The sequence below is a fragment of the Ranitomeya imitator genome, chromosome 1 (assembly GCF_032444005.1).
Source record: "Ranitomeya imitator isolate aRanImi1 chromosome 1, aRanImi1.pri, whole genome shotgun sequence".
In the NCBI taxonomy this organism is placed as follows: Eukaryota; Metazoa; Chordata; class Amphibia; order Anura; family Dendrobatidae; genus Ranitomeya; species Ranitomeya imitator.
In genome coordinates, this window is record NC_091282.1 from 707378344 (window position 1) to 707404685 (window position 26342).

At 42.0% G+C, this 26342-nt stretch overlaps 1 protein-coding gene across 1 annotated transcript in view; it reads right to left on the minus strand.

The window, feature by feature from the left end:
- Positions 1-248: 248 nt before the first annotated feature.
- Positions 249-26342, minus strand: part of PAX9 (paired box 9) — a 66298-nt gene continuing 40204 nt past the window's right edge. The window contains exons 3-4 of the mRNA XM_069731982.1: positions 6048-6273; positions 249-1001 (exon numbers count right to left, since the gene is read on the minus strand). Of these exons, the coding sequence (XP_069588083.1) occupies positions 904-1001; positions 6048-6273 (324 nt within the window). The 3' untranslated portion in view covers positions 249-903. The remainder of the gene's footprint in view (positions 1002-6047; positions 6274-26342) is intronic.

A 26342-nucleotide genomic window follows, 5' to 3' on the forward strand; every position in this document is an offset into this window, starting at 1 on the left:
TGTACGCCAGAATTCAGCGGGGACCATCATGAGGTTTTTTTTTTTTCCTTTTTAAATTATCTACAAAAAATTCACCTGTAAAGTAAAAGACAGAATATTACCCTGACCCTCCCGCCCATTAGTTACTGTAACTTGGACCATAATAACCATAATAATTAAAACCTATACAAAAGGACAGAACACGTTTTCACATTTCCGCATTGGTTTGTGCTTGTCATCTACCATATGTTTAAATATCCTAGTAGATGTTGGGCCAAGACGTGTTTTATTTAATGCTTAAGAGGCTGAATCGTGAATTGTATGAATGAGTCCTCCAGATTTTATCTGGTTCGATCACTTTGAGTGACCATAAGCCTTTGTGTAGTTTGGGTTTTAAACCCATGTACCCCATGTTTGGCTATCGAACATTTGCAAAACTTCACGCAGCACGAGGTGCAAGTCCAAAGTCCCTTCATTTCCTCTTCACATTGAGTTCAGGTTTCATGACTAGATTTCTTTTGTGTGAGAGATTCTAAATTTTTAAAGCTACAAACCACAAGTCTTATAAAAGGCACATAGATGTCGAGTGTACGGTAACAAAACTTCTTATTTTTTTTTTTATTTTAGTTCAACGGGAAAGTGGCATGTCTCAAATTCCATAAGAAGGTGCAGAGATATGGTTCAATGAATCCAGAGAAGATTCTTTCACAGTATGTCCACCAGGTGTATGTCTTTCATGATGACCACATATCCAGGTGAAGATGAGACAGCTGGTTGCTTTGCACAAGTGGTCAGGTGTTCACGGTCCATGTGATTGGCAGATTTCTGGCAATATTCCAGTTCTGCATGTGCTACTGGCTTGATAGCATGTGGAATGTTTTCCGTGATGCTTGTATGTCAGATTACAGAGGTTGTCCTTCATTTCTATGCACTTGTCATATGAGCAACTGTCCCGTGGCGTTGGGATGTGTGGTAGGACTGTGGAGATTTACGCAAATGGATGCTTACTTTTGTATCTTCTGCTAAAAATGCAAATGAAAAAAAAAAATTATATCAAATAGAATTCCATTTCTTTCAAATGCTAATAGAATATTTAAAGGTAATCTGTCACAAGGTTTTTGCTACCCTATCAGAGAGGCGCAAAGACTCAAGAGACATCTCACTTACTTTACTGGACTCTGGAGTTTTGATAAAAACCTTGTTTTCTCTGCTGCAGATCTAGCAGTTCTCAGACTGCTGAGCTTTGTATAGCCCTGCCCACACCACTGATTGGCAGCATTCTGTGTACAATGTGCAAAGGCTGAAAGCTAATCAGTGGTGTGGGCAGGGCTTTACAGAGCTCATGAATACGGAGGATTTCCTGGCATCAGGGTTACTAGTCCTCTAGTGATAATCTCCTGCTGATAACACTAATTTTTGAAAATAAAAAAGGGAAAAAATTACATCAACTTACCACAAATACCAAAGGTCATGTGGATAAATTCCAAAAATTGATGCAGGTATCCCCAACGGCAAATCGTAGTTGAAAATTGTGGATTTTAATGGACACTAATAAAATGGATTTTTAATACCAAGAATCAAACAAAAAAAATAACACATTGAAAAATAATTTTTTTTACATATTATTTTTGGTTTGATTCTTTGGATTTTAATGGACGAGTGGATTCTTAATACACACTTTTTGGTGCCAGATTACAACTTTTTTCATCTATAATTTTATAAAAACTACAGTAAGTGACCACTTGAATCAGGTTCTCTGTCTCTAAATGATACTGCTCTCAAATAAGTAGCAAAAACCTAGTGACCGATTCCATAAAAGGGAACTAATATATCTATATTATATCTTCTTACTAAAAAAAGAAAACAAACAGGGATTTTAGCACAAGCAAAACTTGAAACTCCATGAACCCAATACAGGATTACTAATCCAGTACCCTACCAGTCTCCATTTATAATACTGGTGACCTGTGAGGCAGAGTACAAGACTACCTAGCAGGTTCAGTCATGGCCAAAAGATTTGAGACTGACACAAATTTTGGTTCTGCTGCTTCAGTGTTTTTAGATCTTTTAGTTGGATGTTTCTATGGTTACTGATGTACAGTTATAAGAATTTCAGAAGTTTTTACAAACAAATACATCTAGTTTATATATATATATACCCTATATACTCGAGTATAAGCCGAAATTTTCAGCCAAAAAAAATGGGCTGAAAGTGCCCCTCTCGGCTTATATTCGAGTCATGGTCCTCGGGTGAGGGGGAGCAACAACTGTCAAATACTAACCTGCTCCCAGCGCTCCTGACGCGGTCCCTGCATGTCCCACGGTCTTCGGGTGCGGCAGCTTCTTCCCCTGTTCAGCGGTCACTGGTACCACTCATTAAAGTATTGAAAATGTGGCCCCACCCCATATCACTACAGGAAGAAGCTGCTGCTCCCGGAGACCGTGGGACATGCAGGGACCGCGTCAGAGCGTCGAGAGCAGGTGAGTATGTCATATTCACCTTTCCGCGTTCCACCGCCGCCTCGTTTTCCGCGTTCTCTGCAGTGACTGTTCAGGTCAGAGGACGCGATGACGTATTAGTGTACGCGCCGCCCTCTGCCTGAACAGTCACTGCGGAGAGATGGGACGCTGAGGAGCAGCGGGCAGCGACAACAGGTGAGTATGTCATTTTTTTTTAGTGCAGCAGCATTACATGTGGCACAATGTTATATGGAGCATCTATAGGGCCATAAGGAACTGCATGGAGCATTATATGCGGCATCAATGGGGCCATAATAAACTACATGGAGCATTTTATGGGGCATCTATGGGGCCATAATGAACTGCATGGAGCATTATATGGGGCCATAAAGAACTGCATGGAGCATTATATGGGGCATCTGTGGGGCCATAAAGAACTGCATGGAGCATTATATGGGACATCTATGGGGCCATAATGAACTGCATGGAGCATTATATGGGGCATCTGTGGGGCCATAAAGAACTGCATGGAGCATTATATGGGACATCTATGGGGCCATAGTGAACTGCATGGAGCATTATATGGGGCATCTATGGGGCCATAAAGAACTGCATGGAGCATTATATGGGGCATCTGTGGGGCCATAATGAACTGTATGGAGCATTATATGAGGCATATTTGTATATGGAGCATCTTATGGAGCCATAAAGAACTGCATGAAGCATTATATGGGACATATATTTTAATATGGAGCATCTTATGGGGCCATAATAAACTGCATGGAGCATTATATGGGGCTCCTGATTCAATATGGATATTCAAAAACACTTAACCTACTGATGTCTCAATTAATTTAACTTTTATTGATATCTATTTTTATTTTTGACATTTACCGGTAGCTGCTGCATTTTCCACCCTAGGCTTATACTCGAGTCAATAAGTTAGTTTTTTGTTGCAAAATTAGGGGGGTCGGCTTATACTCGGGTCGGCTTATACTCGAGTATATACGATATATATATATATATATATATATATATATATATATATATATATATATATATATATATATATATATATATATCTCCATACCCTTTTTGAAGATTCACCACTGGTTCTCAATGGGATTGAGATCTGGGGAGTTTTTTGGCCATGAACCCAAATTGTCAATGTCTTGTTCACTGAGCTTCTTAGTTATCACTTTTGCCTTGTGACATTGTCTCCATCATGCTAGAAAAATCATTGTTCATCACCAAATTGGTCTTGTATCATTGAGAAAAATTGCACTTGGTGAGTGCCACCACAAATCCTGTGTCTGCCAACAGTAAAGTTTTCTGCTGCCATATTGATGCGTGGGGTTGCTTCTTATTCAAGGACGTGGGCTCATCAGAATTTTGCCATAGATTAAAGAATAATATCTACACCTTCTACATAAGTTACTTCTCCCAACCATTCAGGAGCAATTGTATTTGTCAGTAAAAGTGTAAAAACGTATTAAATGCTGATAATTGTACTTCAGCAACCATAGAAACAGATGACTCTAAGATTTAAAAAAACACTGAAGCAGCAAATTTTGTGAAAACCAAAGCTTGTGTCAGTCTCATAAGTTATGGCCATGACTGTGCATCTTTCTTTAGAATATCAAAGAAGTATCTATCTGCGATTGAGTACAGCAAATCGCAAAAAGGGTAATTATCACCAATCTGGGACTGCCTTTTAAATTCAATAAAAGAATGTACAGCCCCAGATTGTTGATTTTACGAACTATAACTGCTTCAACTTAACCCTGCTGTTCTGTTGGTCAAAAATGACCGACTTTGAACTTCAATATTCTTTAAAATATTCAAGATGCGGCTCTGAAACCCGTGGCCGACCGACCCATCCTCATTTAAGTCAATCAACCACAAGTTTCAGAACTGCATCTTGAACACCCCAAAAAATACCAAAGTTCAAAATAGGTCTCCCCAGACCGAACAGAACAGCAGGGTTAACCCTAGAGACCCCCAAGACAGCTCCACAAAAGTCAGGGCTGACCTGTGGGGTTGTTGGATGCAGAGCAGGATCCCACAAGCCTCTACATTGTTACATAGGTTGAACTTGATGAACCTAGGTCTTTTTTCAACCTTTCTCTATCAATTGTTCATTTTGTCAATAAATTAACTATAACCCGCATCCATCCCTTGTACAAAAGCTGTTATAGTTTCTGCCATTACCACCTCTTGTGGTCGGCATTCCACAGTCTGACTGCTCTAACTGTAAAGAACCCTTTCCTATTTAACTGTCGACCTGTAATGAGTGCCCCCTGGTCCTAAGTATGGTCCTTGGAAGGAATAAGTCATGCACCAGTCCTTTGTACTGACCACACATACGGTATATTTATACATGTTAATGAGATCCCCTCTGAGACATCTTTTTTCTAAGCTAAACAAGCCCAACTTTTCCAACCTCTCCTCATATGAGAGGCCTTCCATCCCTTGTAATAATCTAGTTGACCGCCTTTGAACTGACTCTAACTTCTGAATATACTTTTTAAAATGTGAAACCCCAAACTGGATCCCATATTATAGATGTGGCCTCACAAGTGATTTATAAAGGGGTAACAATACGTTGGGATCGTGGGATTTTCTCTCTCATTTTATACACACTAAAATCATGTTTGCTTTAGCGGCTGACATACTTCAATTTAATGTGTATGCAGCGATAGGATTACTCCGTGCTAGGTGCATTACTCTACATTAAAACTCTGCAGTCCCTCTCACTTTGTAGATACGCTGCAACACTGTTACTTCATACTTACTTAGATTGAAAAATATACAGGTCCATCAAGTTCAACCTTTCTCCACCAGTTATACATTCTCTATCGCTAGATAATTCATAACCCACAATGCCCTCTGTTACGACTTTACTAAGCGGTTACTGAACAGTAATGTCAGTGGTGGCGCTGGGTTAGTGCAAAGAACGGTATCTCGATCTTTAACTGAGAGAAAGACCACGGAGGGTTGCGGGATCCCACAAAACAGAAGGTTGGGCCTGAGTTTTGGGAGAACAATAGGGTTACTTAGGAGACCTTTTGACAATTGATATTTTGAGAAATCACTAATCTGGGGCTGTCCACTCTTTTGCTGAGTAAAAAGGGCAGCCACAGATTGGTGATAGGTACTCTTTAATACACAAGTCAGGGAACACTTCCAATTTTGAGTTGAGTGCTTGGTCAAGGTTATGTTAGTGTACATTCACACAGTGTTTTTTTCAAGCAGATCTGCTCCAAAACAGTTTAAAAAAAAACTCTTTCTATTCATTTCTATGAGAATTCCACATTGATGTTCATATAAGAAGTTTTAGCATTTTTTTCTGAAGAGGCTTTAAAATAAAATGTGCACATCAGCTAAAATCAGAAAAAGTGTGCAAAGCTACCATTTAATGATGAAAAGCCACCTTATTAATGTAGCAGAAAAACAAATGAGCTGTGTTAATAAATTGGCTTTTTCTTCGTATTAATGGTCATCTCCCACACTTTTTTCTCTTGCGGTTTCCTCTATGATAAGCCAACATCAGGTTTATTTGATGTCCATATAGTGGGTTCTGGGCTAGTTATCTAGGTGGTTCTCACCTTCTCGTGCTGTGTGCATGCCTTTAAATGCTAATGATGCGGCAATGTCGCAGTTATGAGGAGATAATGGCGTACCCCCGGTATGCTGCCATCCATGACCTGTCACATACCCTGTGGGGGCTGCTGTGCCATATGCCATGTATGGGGACACTGGTGCTGAAGTGGGGTATGGAGTCATTCCTGAAGCTGCAACAAAATTACCAACCGTTGGTAAACCACTGGCTGTCTGCAAAAAAAGAAAGGCAAAGAATTATTAAGATTTTGATTCACAAATAAATTAAGAATCTTCATTTACACTCCTACTCGTCTTGTCGGATATACCTTCTATGAATTTTATGTCCCAAATATGTTATATTTTAGCTTTGTTGCAGTTCCCTATTGCTTATTTTATTACTATATATAGTGTATATATATATATATATATATATATATATATATATATATATATATATATACACACACACACGCGGGCGTGTATATATATATATATATATATATATATTCACGCGGGCGTGTACTATGAAGGACAGAGAATGAACTTCAATCCAATATTGCAGCCAGCATGCAGCCAGCGGGTAAGGAAAGGGTGAATCAAACACCCGAAAACCCCGCCTCCATGGCTGAAGATTGTTCCCTCCAAATTCAGGTGACAGTGTCCCTTTAATACTTGGTGACAAAACCCTTGTTGGCAAGCACAGCCGTCAGACATTTTTTTTAGTTGATGATGAGGTTTGCGTACATGTCAGGAGGAATTTTGGTCCACTCCTCTTTGCAGGTCATCGCTAAATCATTACAATTATTGCACCTGTTTGAACTTGTTAGCTGTATAAAAGACACCTGTCCACACACTCAATCAATCACACTCCAAACTCTCCACCATGGCCAAGACCAAAGAGCTGTCTAAGGACACCAGGGACAAAATTGTAGACCTGCACAAGGCTAAGATGACAATAGGCAAACAGCTTGGCGAGAAGGCAACAATTGTTGTCATAATTATTAGAAACTGGAAGAAACATAACATGACTGTCAGTCTTCCTCGATCTGGGGCTATATGCAAGATCTCAACTCGTGGAGTAAGGATGATTCAGAGAAAGGTCAGGGATCAGCCCAAAACTACAAGGGAGGACCTGGTCAATGACCGGAAGAAGGCAGGGACCACAGTTTCAAACATTACCATTAGTAACACACTATGCCTTCATGGATTAAAATCATGCAGCGCACGCAAGGTCCCCTTGCTCGCTCCAGCACATGTCCGGGCCGTTTGAAATTTGCCAATAACCATCTGGATGATCCAGAGGAGGCATAGGAGAAGGTCAGGTGAGACCAAAATAGAACTTTTTGTTATCAATTCAACTCACCGTGTTTGGAGGAAGAAGGATGAGTACAACCCCATCAACACCATCCTAACCATGAAGCTTGGTGGGGAACCAGCATACTTTTAGTGTGCTTTTGTGAAAAGGGGACAGGGCGACTGCACTATATTGAAGGGAGAATGGATCAGGTCCTGCATCGTTCCATCAGTAAGAGAATTGAAGATGGGTTGTTACATGACAATGACCCAAAACACCCAGCCATGGCAACTAAGGAGTTGCTCCATAAGAATAATTTCAAGGTCCTGGAGTAGACTATCCAGTCTCCACACCTGAAACCAATAGAAAATCTTTTGAGGGAGCTGAAACTCAATGTTGCCGAGCTACAGCCCCGAAACCTGAAAGACCTGGAGGAGTGGGCCAAAATCCCTGCTGCAATGTGTGCAAACTTGATCAAGAACTACTGGAAAGGTCTGACCTCTGAAATTGCAAACAAAGGTTTCTGTACCAAATATTAAGCTCTGTTTTTCTATCATGTCAAATACTTATTTCATGCAACAAAATTCAAATTAATTATGTAAAAATCAGACCATGTGATTTTCTGTTTTTCTTGTTTGTTTGTTTTACATTCTGTCTCTCACAGTTGAAGTGGACCTACGATAAAAGTTACGGACCTCTCCATTCTTTGTAGGTGGGAAAACTTGCAAGATTGGCAGTGTATCAAATACCTCTTTTCCCCACTGTATATCAGCACCACTCTTCTCTTTGGGCTTTGTCTGGAATTGCATCTCAGCCCCACTTATTAGAAAAGTTGTTTCCAGACATCCCATAGGCGACAGTGTTGTTGTTGTTGGAAAGTAAACGAACTTTTTTTTTTTTTTTTTTAAACAACAAATTCACACTGCCATATTAGGCCATTTGGGACTTTAAAGGGAAGGTACCGCGTTTGTAGATCATTAATTAATCAATGTAATGTAGCATAACATGCTTTTATAACCCAGATTTGAATGCATGTAAAACAGATTTCGTGTGATATATGAGTAGAAAGAATGCACTGGGGGCTGACATCTTGGTTTTGCAGCAGTAGCAGGTCACTATCAGTGTCAGATTACTGCACCCCATGGACATAGCAGATAATAGACCAGCTCGGACCCTATCTGTAACATTGCAGCAGCATTAGCAGTGAGCTGGGCACGCCTCTGTGGGATGCACAACTCACTGCTGTAGGTGTGACTAGCTGCCATTTTATTATAGTCCAGTGCTATCTGCCGAGCTCCACTTGCTCTCTATCACAGGAGAGAAGAAGCCCTCACTTCTCCTCTGTACTCCAGGCACTGCAGGTTCTGGGCAGACATCCTCTGCTCTCACACTCTGCCCTGTGTGCTTCCCTCTGCTCTGTCTCCCCACTTGCACAGAGTCCCAGTGATCTCCGGTAAACTGCACTCTCCCCCTGTGTCGCTCTCCCTCTCTGTGCGGCGTGGGGGGGTCTCTGCGGCGTCGGGGGGTCTCTGTGCAGCGTGGGGAAGTCTCTGTGCGGCGTGGGGGGGTCTCTGTGCGGCGTGGGGGGGTCTCTGCGGCGTGGGGGAGTCTCTGCGGCGTGGGGGATCTCTGGGCGGCGTGGGGGGGTCTCTGTGTGGCGTCGGGGGATCTCTGTGCGGCGTGGGGAGGTCTCTGCGGCGTCAGGGGGTCTCTGCGGCGTGGGGAGGTCTCTGTGCGGCGTGGGGGGGTCTCTGCGGCGTCGGGGGGGTCTCTGTGCGGCGTGGGGGGATCTCTGTGCGGCGTCGGGGGATCTCTGTGCGGCGTGGGGAGGTCTCTGCGGCGTGGGGGGTCTCTGTGCGGCGTGGGGGGTCTCTGCGGCGTCGGGGGGTCTCTGTGCGGCGTGGGGAGGTCTCTGTGCAGCGTGGGGAGGTCTCTGTGCGGCGTGGGGGGTCTCTGCGGCGTGGGGGGGTCTCTGTGCGGCAGGGGGGTCTCTGCGGCGGGGGGGTCTCTGTGCGGCGTGGGGGGGCCTCTGTGCAGCGTGGGGGGGTCTCTGCAGCGTGGGGGGGTCTCTATGCGTGTCCCATCAGACGATTCCTGCTACAATGACAGTGATTGACACATTAGCCAATTATGGGACAGTAATAGTCCCATCATCCGGCTAATGTGTTGAATGAAAAAAAAAAATACTCCATACATACATGCTACATACATGCCACATACATGCCACATACAATACATTCATACAATACATACATACATATAGACATACAGTACATTAAACATAGATTTCATACTCACCATTACTTGTCACTTTGTTCCCCGAAGCCAGTGTCATCTGTAAAAAAAATATTAAAAAAACAAACAACCAATATACTCCCTGTCCGCAGAAATCCACGAGTGTCCCACGGCGATCTCCCGTGGAGAGCAGCAGCATCAGATAATGTGACTGCTCTCTAGGGGCTCCAGGAACACAATGACAGCAGGAAGGTATCCTTCCACCACTGTATTCCTCCGCCGCTGTAAAAAAAAAAGTCCCTAGTCTCACTTTATGCCATTGCTGTATGAGAAATTTTCCCAGGCAGCAATTGCCATAAAGTGAGACCTTGTCCTAAGGTAACCTCTCAGTGATGCACTGTAGGAGCCATTGTCTCCTGTCAGTGTGTCACTGAAGGTCTATAGAGCAGTGACATCACCCGATGTCACTGTTCTATAGGGGAGATCGTCGTGGGACACTCGATATTAATTGGACTACGGCGGATAGGTAGTATACGGTTTATTATTTTACGTTTTTTGCAGGCGCTGAAGTATGGTAAGTATGGTGAAATGAAGAATATTAAAATACTTTTTTCCTAATGTGTGCGTGTTTTTTTTTAACCCTTTCTTACTATTGGATTAATAACGGATAGGCGTCTTATTGACGCCTCTCCGTTATTAACCCGGCTTAATGTCACCTTACAATAGCAAGGTGACATTAACCCTTCATTACCCCATATCCCACCGCTACACGGGAGTGGGAAGAGAGGGGCTAAGTGCCGGAATTGGCGCATCTTACAGATGCGCCATTTCTGGGGCGGCTGCGGACTGGTATTTGTAGCCTGGGGGGGGCAATATCCATGGCCCCTCTCTAGGCTATGAATATCAGCCTGCAGCTGTCTGCATAGCCTTTCTGGCTATAAAATATAGGGGGACCCCACGCAATTTTTTTTTTTGGGGTCCCCTTATTTTAATAGCCAGTAAAGGCTATACAGACAGCTGCGGGCTGATATTCATAGCAGGCTACAGATATTGGCCCCCGGCCGTCGGCTTTCCCCCTCTGGCGCAGAAAATTGCACGGGCGCCCACGCGGTTTTTTTTGTTTTTTTTAAATTCAACCCTCACAAAGCCTCTTTCACACTTGCGTCAGTACGAGTCCGTCGCTATGCGTCGGGCCGACGTACCGACGCACGTTGTGAAATTTGTGCCCGACGTGGGCAGCGGATGCAGTTTTTCAACACATCCACTGCCCATTCTGAAGTCTAGAAGGAGGGGGCGGAGTTTTGGCAGCGCATGCGCAGTAGAAAATGGCGGATGCGCTGGACAAAAAAAGGTCACTTGAACGTTTTTTCGTGCCGACGGTCCGCCAAAACACGACGGATCCGTTGCACGACGGACGCGACCACGCGACGTGTGGCCATCCGTCACGATCTGTCGCTAATACAAGTTTATGGGAAAAAAACGCATCCTGCAAGCACATTTGCAGAATCCGTTTTTTTCCGCCAGATCCGTTTTTCCCGCCGGATCCATTTTTTCCCGCCGGATCCGTTTTTTCCCGCCGGATCCGTTTTTTCCCTCCGGATCCGTTTTTTCCCGCCGGATCCGTTTTTTCCCGCCAGATCCGTTTTTTCCCGCCGGATCCGTTTTTTTCCACAATTTCCTTTTTTTCTGCCAGATCAGGTTTTTTTTCCATCGGATCATTTTTTTCCCGTTTGATCCGTTTTTTTCCACAATTTCCTTTTTTTTCTGTCAGATCAGTTTTTTTTCCATCGGATCCTTTTTTTTCCCGCCTGATCTGTTTTTTCCCGCCAGATCCGTTTTTTTCCACAATTTCCTTTTTTCTCTGCCAGATCAGTTTTTTTTTTCCATCGGATCCTTTTTTTCCCGCCTGATCCGTCTTTTCCCGCCGGATCAGTTTTTTCCCGCCGGATCAGTTTTTTTTCCACAATTTCCTTTTTTTTCTGCCAGATCAGTTTTTTTTTCCATCGGATCCTTTTTTTCCGCCTTATCCGTTTTTTCCCGCCGGATCCGTTTTTTCCCTCCGGATCCGTTTTTTCCCGCCGGATCCGTTTTTTCCCGCCGGACCCGTTTTTTTCCCACCGGATCCGTTAATTCCCGCCGGATCCGTTTTTTCCCGCCGGATCCGTTTTTTTCCACAATTTCCTTTTTTTTCTGCCAGATCAGGTTTTTTTTCCATCGGATCATTTTTTTCCCGTTTGATCCGTTTTTTTCCACAATTTCCTTTTTTTTCTGTCAGATCAGTTATTTTTCCATCGGATCCTTTTTTTTCCCGCCTGATCTGTTTTTTCCCGCCAGATCCGTTTTTTTCCACAATTTCCTTTTTTCTCTGCCAGATCAGTTTTTTTTTTCCATCGGATCCTTTTTTTCCCGCCTGATCCGTCTTTTCCCGCCGGATCAGTTTTTTCCCGCCGGATCAGTTTTTTTTCCACAATTTCCTTTTTTTTCTGCCAAATCAGTTTTTTTTTCCATCGGATCCTTTTTTTCCGTTTTATCCGTTTTTTCCCGCCGGATCCGTTTTTTTCCCACAAGTTCCTTTTTTTTCTGCCAGATCAGTTTTTTCCGCCGGATCCGTTTTTTCACGCCAGATCCGTTTTTTTCCACAATTTACTTTTTTTTCTGCCAGATCAGTTATTTTCCGCCGGATCCGTTATTTTCTCATTGAGTTGTATTAGCGCCGGATGGCCACACGTTTCATCCGTTTTTTGCAGGATCCGTCAAAACAGCTGTTTCCGCCGGACGGAAAACACATACAGAGGAACGGTTGAATCGCGATCTCACCTGCCGCTATTGCGGGCACATGTCAGTCATGTTTTTTTCTATTGACAGATGCGGCGATACTAAATATGTGTAGGTTTGATTTTTTTATTGTTTTATTTTTGATGGGGCAAAAGGGGGGTGATTTAAACTTTAACTTTTTTTTTTTTTCATATTTTTAAAAACTTTTTTTTTTACATTTGCCATGCATCAATAGCCTCCATGGGAAACTAGAAGCTGGCACAACTCGATCGGCTCAGCTACATAGCAGCGATCATCAGATTGCTGCTCCGTAGCTGAATTACAGGCTTGCTATGAGCGCCGACCACAGGGAGGCGCTCACAGCAGGCCGGCATCAGTAGCTATAGAGGTCTCAAGGACCTCTATGGTTACCATCCTGACGCATCGCCAACCCCTGATCATGTGATGGGGGTGGACGATACGCCCATTTCTGGCCGCGCGGCTGGATGCGGTAGTTAAATGCCGCTGTCAGCATTTGACAGCGGCATTTAACAGGTTAATAGCGGCGGGTGAATTGCGATTTCACCTGCCGCTATTGCGCGCACATGTCAGCTGTACAAAACAGCCGACATGTCGTGACTTTGATGTGGGCTCAGCGCCGGAGCCCACATCAAAGGAGGAGACACGACATGCGCAGAACATGTTGCGTTTTTTACTGCGATGCGTTTTTCCCCCAGAAAAAAACGCAACATAGGCACAAAAATTGCGGAATGCATTATAAATGATGGGATGCATATGTATGCATTTTTAAATTGTTTTTATCACATTTTTATAGCGAACAAACGCAAAAAAATGCGAAAAATCCTGAACGTGTGCACACAGCCTCAATGTGTATCTCCCCATCACACTCCATATGTGTCTCACTCATCATACTTCACGTCTCTTTCTCTCCCATCAGTCACTCTTAGGCCGGGGACACACACAACGTATAAAAAAAGGTCCGTTTTTGATGGACGAGAATCGCACAAATGTTACCAAAACAGTGATCCGTGTGCAGTGCGAGGATGCGATTTTCTCACATCCAATGATCCGTTTGGCATCCGTGTGACATCCGTATGGCGTCCGTATGGTGAGATTTTCTCACACATTTGCAAAATGAGCAAATAATGGCTGAGCCTTTCCTGTCACCTGCCCAATGCCTGAGAATTTCTCGCACGTCACACTGATGGTCCGTGTGCTGTGCGATTTTTTTTTTTTTTTCTCAACCCCATAGACTTTCATTGGCGATTCTCGGCCGAGATACGCTGACAATTGCAGCATGCTGCGATTTCACTCGGATCCTGAATACGGCCGAGAGAATATCGGATGATGGGAGCTGCCCCATAGATTAACATTGGGACGAGTGCTATGCGATTTTTTTTATCGCATTGCACTCGTCCGTATTGCGGTCTAGTGTGACCCCGGCCTTAGCCATACAATGCATCTCTCCCCTCCCTCCATAATGCCTGGCTATTCACTGCAGAGCTGGAGCTCCCACACAGCTCCTAATGCTGCTCCATGCACACCACATGTCTTCACTCTTCTTGGGTCCAGATGCTGCTGAGCCCACTGTGTTCTGCTCCTCTGTAAACTAGCTGTCACTCTGATGCAGTAACTGCTGGTGACAGCAGGTCACAGGGCAGTCACACACAAAATGGTGCTGCCCTGTGATGCTGCTCTTCATTCTTACTGTTGGGGCAGTAACTGCTGACATCACCATTTCCCTCCCCTTTTGGGTGGTCTAATATCCCTGGGGCAGAGCTGCTAAATCTTACTATAGCTGCTTGAGGTCTAAAACGGAAAATGCTCCCCCTAGTGGTAAATATGTATATTTGTAGAAAAATATATAATATTTTTCATATAGAAATGTTTGCAAACAGTGCAAACATTGCATTAATACATTTTAATTACTATTTTAAGCTTAATTTCACTAAAAAACAAAATACGAGAAAACTGGTGGCACCTTCCCTTTAAACCTAAGTGAATACACATGATGACACTGAAGCCCTCAAAATGTAGTCACTTTTGGACTAGAAGTGAGATCTGAAATGAGTCAGCAGCTGTAGAATACAGTGATGTTTATATTCTTCTTCAGCTTCACAGTCTAAGCCATGTCTTTGTAAGTCTAGAGCAGTGTTCCCCAACTCTGGTCCTCAAGAGCCACCAACAGGTCACGTTTTCAGGATTTCCTTAAGGTACCGTCACACTTAGCGACGCTGCAGCGATACCGACAACGATCCGGATCGCTGCAGCGTCGCTGTTTGGTCGCTGGAGAGCTGTCACACAGACAGCTCTCCAGCGACCAACGATCCCGAGGTCCCCGGTAACCAGGGTAAGCATCGGGTAACTAAGCGCAGGGCCGCGCTTAGTAACCCGATGTTTACCCTGGTCACCAGCGTAAAAAAACAAACAGTACATACTTACATTCAGCTGTCTGTCCCTTGCCGTCTGGTTCCTGCACTGACTGCTGGCCGTAAAGTGAAAGTGAAAGCACAGCACAGCGGTGAGTCACACAGCGGTGACTCACCGCTGTGGCTGTGCTCTGCTTTCACTTTACGGCCAGCAGTCAGTGCAGGAACCAGACGGCAAGGGACAGACAGCTGAATGTAAGTATGTACTGTTTGTTTTTTTACGCTGGTAACCAGGGTAAACATCGGGTTACTAAGCGCGGCCCTGCGCTTAGTTACCCGATGTTTACCCTGGTTACCAGTGAAGACATCGCTGAATCGGTGTCACACACGCCGATTCAGCGATGTTTACGGGGAGTCCAGCGACGAAATAAAGTTCTGGACTTTCTTCCCCGACCAGCGATCTCCCAGCAGGGGCCTGATCGCTGCTGCCTGTCACACTGGACGATATCGCTAGCGAGGACGCTGCAACGTCACGGATCGCTAGCGATATCGTCTAGTGTGACAGTACCTTTAGCATTGCCCAGGTGATAATTGCATTACCTGGAAAGGCAAGAATTCCATCACCTGTGCAATACTAAGGAAATGCTGAATACCTGACCTGTTGGTGGCTCTTGAGGACCAGAGATGGGGAGCACTGGCCTAGAGTGTGGCCATGCGCCTGGGATAGACATGATTGTTCCTAGGGGTTCCTCTCTCTATTAGGCCGGCTTCACACTCAGCGTATGAAAATACGGTCCGTATATTACGGCCGTAATACGCTGAAATGTCCCGAAAATAGTGGTCCGTAGCTCCTCCGTAGGCAGGGTGTGTCAGCGTTTTTTGCGCATGGCATCCTCCGTATGTAATCCGTATGGCATCCGTACTGCGTGGTTTTCTCGCAGGCTTGCAAAACCAACATACCGCTATAGAAATGATCCATGTGTCCCAAAAAGAAAAAAAAAAATATATATACTGTATATATATATATATATATATATATATATATATATGTCATTAGACACATATATGTATATATATTAATATTTATTCCAGCGCTATACAGCTTGAAAGCCGGTAATTCAATTACCGCCTTTTTCTTTCTCCTTCTTAAAACCCGACATGATTTGAGACATGGTTTACATACAGTAAACCATGTCTTCTCTCCATTTTTTTTGCAGATTCCACACTACTAATGTCAGTAGTGTGTATCTGCAAAATTTGGCCGTTCTAGCTCTTAAAATAAAGGGTTAAATGGCGGAAAAAATTGGCGTGGGCTCCCGCGCAATTTTCTCCGCCAGAGTAGTAAAGCCAGTGACTGAGGGCAGATATTAATAGCCTGGAGAGGGTCCATGGTTATTGGCCCCCCCCTGGCTAAAAATATCTGCCCCCAGCCACCCCAGAAAAGGCACATCTGGAACTTGCCTAGAAAGCCTGGGAGCTTTCTAGGAAATTTCCCACGATCTATGAACATCCAGCAGAGGGCGCCTCACCGCAAATGAAGCTAAATATAGCTCATTGATCTATATTTAGACTCATTCCCCGGGGTTTTGCAGCGAGGAGCAGCCTGCATTAGCAAAGCTCCTTGCTGCAAAATGTTTTAACCCCTTCAGAAGGATTTACATCGTTGGATGTTACAGATCTGCGGAGGGTAAGTATATTGTTGGTTTATTATGTTTTTTCTTTCACAGAACGAGGGTCTTCAGTGATTGGATTGGGCGTAGAATAAAATACTCCAACAACCATTGTTTTTATTTCATTAAAATAATTTTAAATAATGTGTTTGTGTTTTATTTAACCCTTTCATTCAATTGGATTGATAATGGATAGGTGTCATAATTGACGCCTCTCCATTATTAATTAGGCTTAATGTCACCTTACAATAGCAAGGTGGCATTAACCCTTCATTACCCCATATCCCACCGCTACACGGGAATGGGAAGAGAGTGGCCAAGTGCCAGAATAGGCGCATCTTCCAGATGTGCCTGTTCTGGGGTGGCCGGGGGCAGATATTTTTAGCCAGGGGGGGGCCAATAACCATGGACCCTCTCCAGGCTATTAATATCTGCCCTCAGTCACTGGCTTTACTACTCTGGCGGAGAAAATTGCGCGGGAGCCCACGCCAATTTTTTCCGCCATTTAACCCTTTAATTTAGTAGATAGAACGGCCAAATTTTGCAGATACACACTACTGACATTAGTAGTGTGGAATTTGCAAAAAAAATGGAGAGAAGACATGGTTTACTGTATGTAAACCATGTCTCAAATCATGTCGGGTTTTAGGAAGGAGAAAGAAAAAGCCGGTAATTGAATTACCGGCTTTCAAGCTGTATAGTGCTGGAATAAATATTAATATATATACATATATGTGTCTCACTGACGTATATATATATATATACCTATTCTATGTGTACACATTTATTCTACCTATTGGACTGTAAGCTGTCAGTGTGATTTTACTGTACACCGCACTGAATTACCGGCTTTTCTCTCTAACAGCGCTGCGTATTTCTCGCAAGTCACACTGCTTGTCCGTGTGAAATCTGTATTTTTCACGCTTCCATAGACTTTCATTGGCGTATTTCTTGCGCAGTACGGTGACAAACGCAGCATGCTGCGATTTTGTACGGCCGTAGAAAGCCGTATAATACTGATCAGTAATATACGGCAGATAGGAGCAGGGGCATAGAGAATAATTGTGCCGTATTTTTTGCGAGTTTTACGGACGTAGTTTCTGCGCTCTTACGTCCGTAAAACTCGCAAGTGTGAAGCCGGCCTTACTGGTTTTCCAAGTCCTAAGATGAGGGTACAGAAATAATAGTAGTGTGGCATATCCTTCTAGCTTCTACAGAATCATCCATTGCTGCGCTTGCTCCTCCTATAGGCTTCGTTCGTTCTGCACATGCTCACTTGTAGTGAGGTTATGCTTTGCATGTGTATTCTGGTTTATTTTTATTGCAAGCTATTTACACCCACATTATTGGCCAATTTCATGGCAAGGGCATAAGATCATGATTTTTTTTAATACATGGTCCTAAAATAGTAGAAACATGTCCCTTGTGGTAGAGAAAACTTCTAATCCCGTTTAAGGCTAAAACATGATGGAACGTCTATTCCAACCAACGGTATTGTCATCCTAGATTGACATGAATTAAGAAAGATAATGCCTTCTAAAGACTGACATCTTTCAACAAAGCAGCTTTAATAGGTTTTCTACCTTTCCTGGTATGAGGAGGTGCCCTCTGGATCAGCGACACATCTTAAGAGTCTCAATGACTTCGTAGGAGTGGAAATCACTTAGGTGGATAAACCGATTCACAGCTTATTGACTAGAGGCCTACACTTCCATTCTCTCAATCCCACAACAAAGGCGATGTTTGCCAAGTAGTTTTGACCTTAAAATTTCACACAAAGGATCCTTTAAACCTGAGCCACCAAGACCAACTTATTCCGTTTGTTTAGACATCACCTTGAATGATCTGAAGTAAACAGCAGGACTTTTAGAGAGCCCCCAAATCTCCTGAGCAGTGGCAGGTGAATTAACCTTTCAGTACAATCACATCTGTAAAGATCTCCAATTTCAGGAAGACGAGCAGTCTGTTTGTGGGAAGCTTTACCTATGTTATTTTACAAGCTCAGGTAGGAAAATCCGATAACAAGGTCCCAGAGACATTTGGTCTTTCTCATTCTTGTATTGTTCTATCCTATTTTTTAGGAGCATCCCTTGAAGGTACAAAGCCCCCAAGAGTTAATCCAGTTTTAATGGCCCACCACATAGTTATCAATCTTTTTTTCTCATGGTGACACCAGCTAATGTCATAAAGGCAACATTGAATTGAGCTCATATTTTTCTTTCCCAAGTTTTCAATAGCTGAAATAGAACTGAGGTTTTTTTTCTTTAAAACTAAATCCTCTATGTGAAACGCACAAGTGCACAAGTCGAATATTTGCAGCAGATTTCTGCACTAAAACCCAGATTACTGGCAGAAAAAATATGCAAAAATACTCTCTTTTGCGCATTTGTATTTATATTTTTTTCTCTAATTCATGTACTGTAAATTGAAAATCAACGAAAAAAAACACAGAAGGAACCAAAATGCTGCAGATTTGGAAAAAAAAAAAGAATAGTGTGTATGATATTTCAGAATTGTCATTCAGTTTGCTGTAATGTAAAGTAAAACAAAAAAAAGGCTGGCACACCTGTTAGACAGAACCTAGAATAAAAACGATGGTTCTGTGTTGGCCCATTTTTCAGTTTTGCTTTAGTTCTTTGATCCTTCACCTTTTGCTTTCATCCTGTGCTTTGGTACTCTACAGTGAAGCATTTTTTACCCTTGGAAAACATTTGGCAAAAATGTAGCAACATACGAACAAGCTTTTATTCTTAATGGCTATGGAAATCTTAAAGGGGTTGTCCAGGATACATTTGCATTTTCGCACAGTTTTGCAAACATAGAAAATAATAAAGATCGCAATACTTCTGTTCCCCAGGTCCAGCAATGGCTCTCTGCTGCTGTTCCTGTCTTTGTTTACAAGCGTGGAAAGCTATGTAAACAGAATGAACGGCCCATTTTGGTTTTGGTTTAGCTTTTTGTACATCGTTCATACAGGGGTGTGGCTCCTTTTGTGGGGGGCTGTTTATTTTGATTATATAGCTTTCCATGGGCAGATGTCTGAACAGTTGGGACCCTGATCCTATTCTGCCCTTATCAATTTCTACGTCCGTCGACACATAGTGAGGTGAATTATAAGAGTTAGGTACCATGCCGAACCATGTCATGATTGCTTTTACATTTTTTTTTATCAAAACAATGTTAAGTACTGTAGATTATTTACATGTACTATTACTGTTTATTTACTATAGGTTATTTGCTCATTTTCTTTTTATCTTGGATTCTAGTTACGCCACTGTACGAAAGACTATTACGACTTGCTACAAGCAATACACTGCTTGTTACTTTTACCCTGACTAGTGGCATCACCGCATCCAGTAACTAACGACCCATGTTATCAAATTAAAAAACATTCTCTTTCCCCACGCAATGTAATCTGTTAAAAAGAAAACAAAGGCAAAGTTTATGTTCATTCTGTCTCACCAAAAAAAAACAGAATTAAAAGTGATCAAGAAAATCGTTTGTGCTTCAAAATGGTTCCAGTGAAAGCTGTAAGTCTTCTCACAAAAACCAAGCTCTCGTATTACTCAAAAATAAAAATGTTATGGATCTTTGAATTCAATAATACAAAAACAGTTTTCTTAAAAAAATAAAAAAATAAAAAGTTTACTGTGCTGAAGTAAAAATCTATATTAAAGTATAGAAATTTGTATGACTGTATTTATAATGACATGCAGAATAACTTTTTCATGTCATTATGCAATTAAAATAAGAATTTTGTTTTGAGGTTTGAAATAATGAATCTATATATATATATATATATATATATATATATATATATATATATATATATATATATACTAGATGGCAGCCCGATTCTAAAGAATCGGGAGTCTAGAATCCATATATACTTTATTTATTCAAATGTAAGAATAATACAATTAATAAATAATAGTAAGAAAGAACAAAAATAATAGGCAGTATATGGAGAAAACACCAAACAAAAGTTCAAAATTGGTGTGAAAATGTCACTGAACCACTTCACAACTAAATATATATAGTTTTGGTAAATGGTATTATCATTTTTTTGACGAAATTCGGCAGGAGCTTGAAGAGCAACGTCACTGGGCCCGCCTCCACGCAGTAGAAACTTGCTGTGAGGTAAAAATTCAAAAATCACACCAAAATGGCGGGCGGAGTGTGTCACAGTACGGCACGTTTCTGATTGGTCGCTCGCAGCAGGCGGCAACCAATCAGACACTGGACACTGTTGACGTCACTTATCTCCGGACATTAGCTCCGGACATTAGCTCCGGACATTAGCTCCGGACATTATCTCCGCACATTAGCTCCGGACATTAGCTCCGGACATTAGCTCCGGACAAAGCCACGGAAGTTGGCACAAATTGCAGGAAGTAGTATTCTAGGCAATTAATCTCCGGACATTAGCTCTGGACATTAGCTCCGGACATTAGCTCCGGACATTAGCTCCGGACAAAGCCACGGAAGTTGGCACAAATTGCAGGAAATAGTATTCTAGGCAATTAATCTCCGGACATTAGCTCTGGACATTAGCTCCGGACATTAGCTCCGGACATTAGCTGCGGACAAAGCCACGGAAGTTGGCACAAATTGCAGGAAGTAGTATTCTAGGCAATTATATATTAGATGATAAAAGATCTAGTTCTCATGTAAATGTTCCATATTTCTCTCATTGCAACTGTAACAAAAATGGAAAAAAATAAAAATCTGTCCTTATGGCTATATAAAAACAAAAGACAAAAATAAAATCAGATTTCCATGGTTGTAGTCACAGAGATATGAACTACCCATTTAGCGGAATGGGATAATTACTCGTATAATGTTTTATTTTTGTTGACTGAGAGCTGCCATGTTGATTTATCCAATGAACCAAGTCATTCCTAAAACTGTATCAGGCCAAGTGTTGAGTACATTGTAAACACTGTCATCCATAGAGATCACCATCATCAAGAAATCATCCCCTGCCAAGCGGCAGACACAGAAGAGTAGAATTATACTAATGAGATAAACAAACACCAGTTGTCAAACATTGGATTTAGTTGATTGACGTTATCCAAAGGAAATGTTTATTTTAATTCTGGCAGATCAGTTGGATCTCTCCTTGATTATTATTATTTTCCTTTGTCTTTACATTGGTTTTATATTTATTTAATAGGAATGTTAAACCCCTCCAAGAGTAGGTCCGACCTGCAAAAACAAATTATGGGCCCCTTGCTCTCTAACAGCTCATCAGAAAGCTTTTTCTTCATGTCTTCTTTCCAAAAAATCCGTCACATCTAATCCCTCACAATTTTATTAGCTGTTTGCTGAATGTATGAAAAGGGACTTATTTTTTATCTGTTCATTTACAGTAAATTTGTGGCCAAGAGTACAACAGTCCAACAATCTGCTTTACTCGTGACTTCTGTTCTTCAATCAGCAAAATGAAAATAAAACTGCGGCACAAGTAGCCAGGTATATAATAATGAGTGCTAAGTTTATATTGAACTCTGTATCGGATGGGTAACCAGTGCAACCAATGGCACAGGGTAGAGGCATCGCTGTAGCAGTTGGAGAAGAATATGATCCTGGCTGCTACATTCAGGAAGGAGAGGAGAGAGTTTAATAAGAGGGATGCAGGAAAGATATATATCTTTGTACCGTATTAGCCAGTAGATAGAAAAATATTTAGAATTGAGAGTCCTCAGTGGTTGATACCTTTTAATGGCTAACTGAAAAGATGGTAACAAATTGCAAGGTTTCAAGACTGCTCAGGTCCCTTCATCAGGCATAGACTAATACAAATTCTGAAGAATCACATATTTATGCACAATACAGCCCAGAAATAATGTCATAGATACGTGAAGCAGAACTACCATGATGGGAGAGTGATAAACAGTTATGTCCATAAATATTGGAACAGTTCATATATACAACACAGCACAGAAATAATGTAATAGATAAGATATCTATGAACTGTTCCAATATTTATGGACATAACTGTTTTTCACTCTCCCATAATGGTAGTTTTGCTTCACATCACCTGTCTTATCTATGACATTATTTCTGTGCTGTGTTGTGCATAAATATATATTTATTCAGAATTTCTATTAGTCTTTGCCTGATGAAGAGACCTGTGTAGTCTGGAAAGCTTGCAATTTGTTACCATCTTTTCAGTTAACCATTGAAAGGTATCAACCACTGAGGACTCTCAATTCTAATAAGAGGGAGACTGATATATATCAGTCACTTTATTTTTCTCTCAAATATGTAAAGGAGTGGCAAAAGCGATGACCTCTCATATACCCTAGGTGACTACTGCAGCTAATGACTAGCCTGAAGAAGAAAAACAAGAACAGATACTTGACTGGCTGTCTCCTGGCTTGCACTTTTGCTGCTGTTAATCTTATCAGTGACTTTTATACTTTTGTAGCCTTGGCTTTCTCTCTTGGTTGGAAGAGGGACTCTCTTCCAGCCCTTAGCGGGTGTCAAAGCTGCAGCCTATTAGTGGCTCCTTCCTGGCTACAGTGGACGACCCCTGCCAGAGGAAATAAGGAGACCAGTGAGGGCCACAGGGAGCAGTTCTGAGGAATGCCAAGAGTATGGATCTTTTTTGTTTTATTTCCTCTGAGTCCATTATTACTACAATATTTTTTGATAGTGAATATTCCTAGAGTATGGTCACGCTACTGTTAAGGCCAGTACATTCAGGTTTTTGTTGTTTTTTTCTGATATGCAGACCACCTTGTTTTCCCATAAAATAACAGAGCTATGAGAACCCCATTATAAGGCAATGGGATCAGTTAAGATCCATAACAAAAAAAGAACAGATACTCTGTCCAGCATTTCCCTGGTACTAGCAGAGGCAATGACTTAAAACCAACTTTTCAGGGAATTCATGATGCGAGAACCATGGGAAGCATGATTCAGAGACCAGCTCCTGCGCCCTTGACGGGAGTTTGAAAGAGAACATACTTCGGCCGTAAGCCAGGAACAAAGTGACTAACATGACTAGTCATGGGGGCGGGATGTGATGATGGAGCCTGTCTCTGATTCACACATCCTGTGTATCGGGCAGCATTAATTGCCTGACAGGTTCCCTTTAAGTGTGTATAGAGCCCAACATTTCCAAGGGTATAATTCTAATGCCAAATATGTTGTAATAAAAACCTAGATATTAATGTAACTAACAAAAGATAAATCTGCAACACTTCGTAACGAGACATTTCCCATTGGTGTTTAGCAAGCACTCGACCTGACCGGCTATTGCTACCTCTTAAATAGTACCTATTGATTATAATAGAAGAAATGGTGAATTGTGTACAGTAATCCAGGATATTGTCATGAGTAGTTGAGTAGCCGAGAACAAGAAGTCACCGTCATCCTCATTCCTCTCCTTTCTGGTAACAGTAGAATGTGTACGGGAAGCAATGGCAAGGAAGAGAATTAGAGAGTACAAAAGAAAAGCCAAGGTCAAGAGATTGATCTTGATTTTTGAACAGTGATAAGATCTCTCTAAGCCCCATATTATTAGAGGCTTATTTGTCAAATGCTGGCATGTAGCCAGTCCTTTAACATGTCAGTGCTGGATTCATCATCTGTTTCACCACACCGATTTCTCTTAGGCATTTCTTTAGAGAAAAGAATCTGGATTTTGTTGATGAGAGGCACCACTGGTCGGATAGTTCATGCAATGGCAAGTTGATGGGGGAGCTGGAAGGCATTCCTCATCAAAGACTGTTTGTGTAATGACTCAAACTGATTAAATCGAACCATAAAGTTCACAGCAACATTTAGTGTTCGTCTGACATTATAGTAAAAGGGAAAGAAGCCACATGAATATACATAAAGTGTTAAAAAATATATAGTGTACCTGGCACTGCCATTTCCTTGCTGTGATTGTATTAATTCCATTTTCCAAGAGCCATAGCTTCTTTTTTTTATTTGTTGTTGCTCAGATTCATTGACGGACACAGACAGATGATGCCCCTGTGCAAGAATAATATATGGACTTTTGGAGACCAATAGGTCATCATAATGCACAATTCCACCAGATTTGGAGGTGGAAATGGGGCTTTTTACCTCTTGGGCCCCTGTGCGGCTTTACAAACTGCATCAATAATATAAGCACCCCTGGTCAGATTACATGGATGTTTTTTTTTTATTCAACTGTTCTATCAAGTTCAACCAAATGTTGAGAAATGTGAAATTAGGGTCACATTCAATCAGGTCCCCCATGGAAGGAGAATGTGCATCTCTAAATCTCGTTGGTTCAACAATGACCTAGCATACACAGAAATCAAGCCCGGGATGCTGCTACCTTCCGGCCACATCACTCACCAGTCACTGCAGAACGACTTTCATTTGTATCGTACAACAATCAGTGCAAATAAACCCCAACCAAAACGACATTATCAGCAAAGCAATTGTAAAGCATTTGCCAGCAGTTTGCAAAGTTGGGACGACAAGACCATTCAGGTCAGTTAATTCTAGCATTACATTGACTGCATAGTGTAATTAATCCTGGCCATGCCATTGAGTAAGATTTATGGCAAAAGAAACGCCACCCCTATTGATGAATTTGACGAATAGGTGCAACTCCTCCTCGAATTCACCTATTTTGGCAGGAAAACCCCAAAAGTCCCAAAGCTCTGCATTGCAAAAAATATTTGCAATTTTTCAAAGCGTTTACGTCAGATTTCTGGGGTAAACACTTTGATGAATCTGGGCTTTCATGTTTTTTATGGTTGAATCGCTTTTGATCTCTGGTAGATTGAGGTTGACTATTTTGCAGCCATTGAGACTAATTGATACTCTTTGCCAAGAGGTCCCTAAAAATAAGATGATCATACCAGGAGTCAGATGTAATCTGTGTACGAACTTGGTTGCAAAAGCCTAATTTCCCTGCAGCACTCCCACAGGTGATATTAGGCATTACACCATACTTATTTAAATCAATGAGCGGTTTAAAAAAATATACAGTCTAGCCGGTCTAAGCCAGAATGTGTTGGGATGCGTTCACATGTGTAAGTGATAGGAAATTATAAGAGAGCTCAAAAACATCTATAACATCTGAGAATGACATTGAAAAATACATATTTACTACTGCCTGGCAGAGTATAAGGCCGCTTCCTGAACACTGACTGGTGTAGACACAAGATTACTGTGGTTTTCGGCTTGCAAAATATCTCACATGTAGTATCCGTGATGCTATATTAACAGCATTAAAGACATCCTGCTCTATAAATCAGTGTACAAAAAAATGAGGAAAAGCGGAGAAAGATAAGACGTTCACAAGCGGACTGAATTGAGAACACATGCAAAAATCCTATTGTAGCAGCCAAATGTAGGGAATCATTGACTCATTATGGCTGTGATATAATGTTTCCTGCAGACCATTATCCTAGTCAGTGTTAGTGTGGGAAGCCTATCTGCTGGGCCAGTCTGAGCACTTAATGGCTGGTATACGGTACTTATTTCTGCTCATTTTCACATGTAGGATAGTCATAGACTAGTAAATCAATTTGCTGGGATCACTGTAGAAAAGAAAAACTGTAATAAAAAAAAAATCTATATTCCTGTTCACAAGTAAACATCTTTAACCCATTAGTGACTGCCAATACACCTTTTAACTGACCTGAGATATAAGAGACTTATATCCCCATACAGGTGACAATCCAGCAGCTGTCGGCTGTCCACTATAGCTGACAACTTGCTGCATCAGCAATGATCAGTGTTTGTACCATCCAAATCTATTTAAACCCATAGATGCTGCTGTCAGTAGTGCCTACATCATTATAAATGGTTAACAGAGTATGGGGGCTTCCTCTTTATCCCAATTGGTGCCCTCAGATCATGGTTGTGTGGTCCTGATGCTTGCCATGGCAATTCATGACCAAATAGCGGCCTTAGAGTCTGACGGCTGTAGTAATCTGGTCAGAAGTTAGTGACATTTAG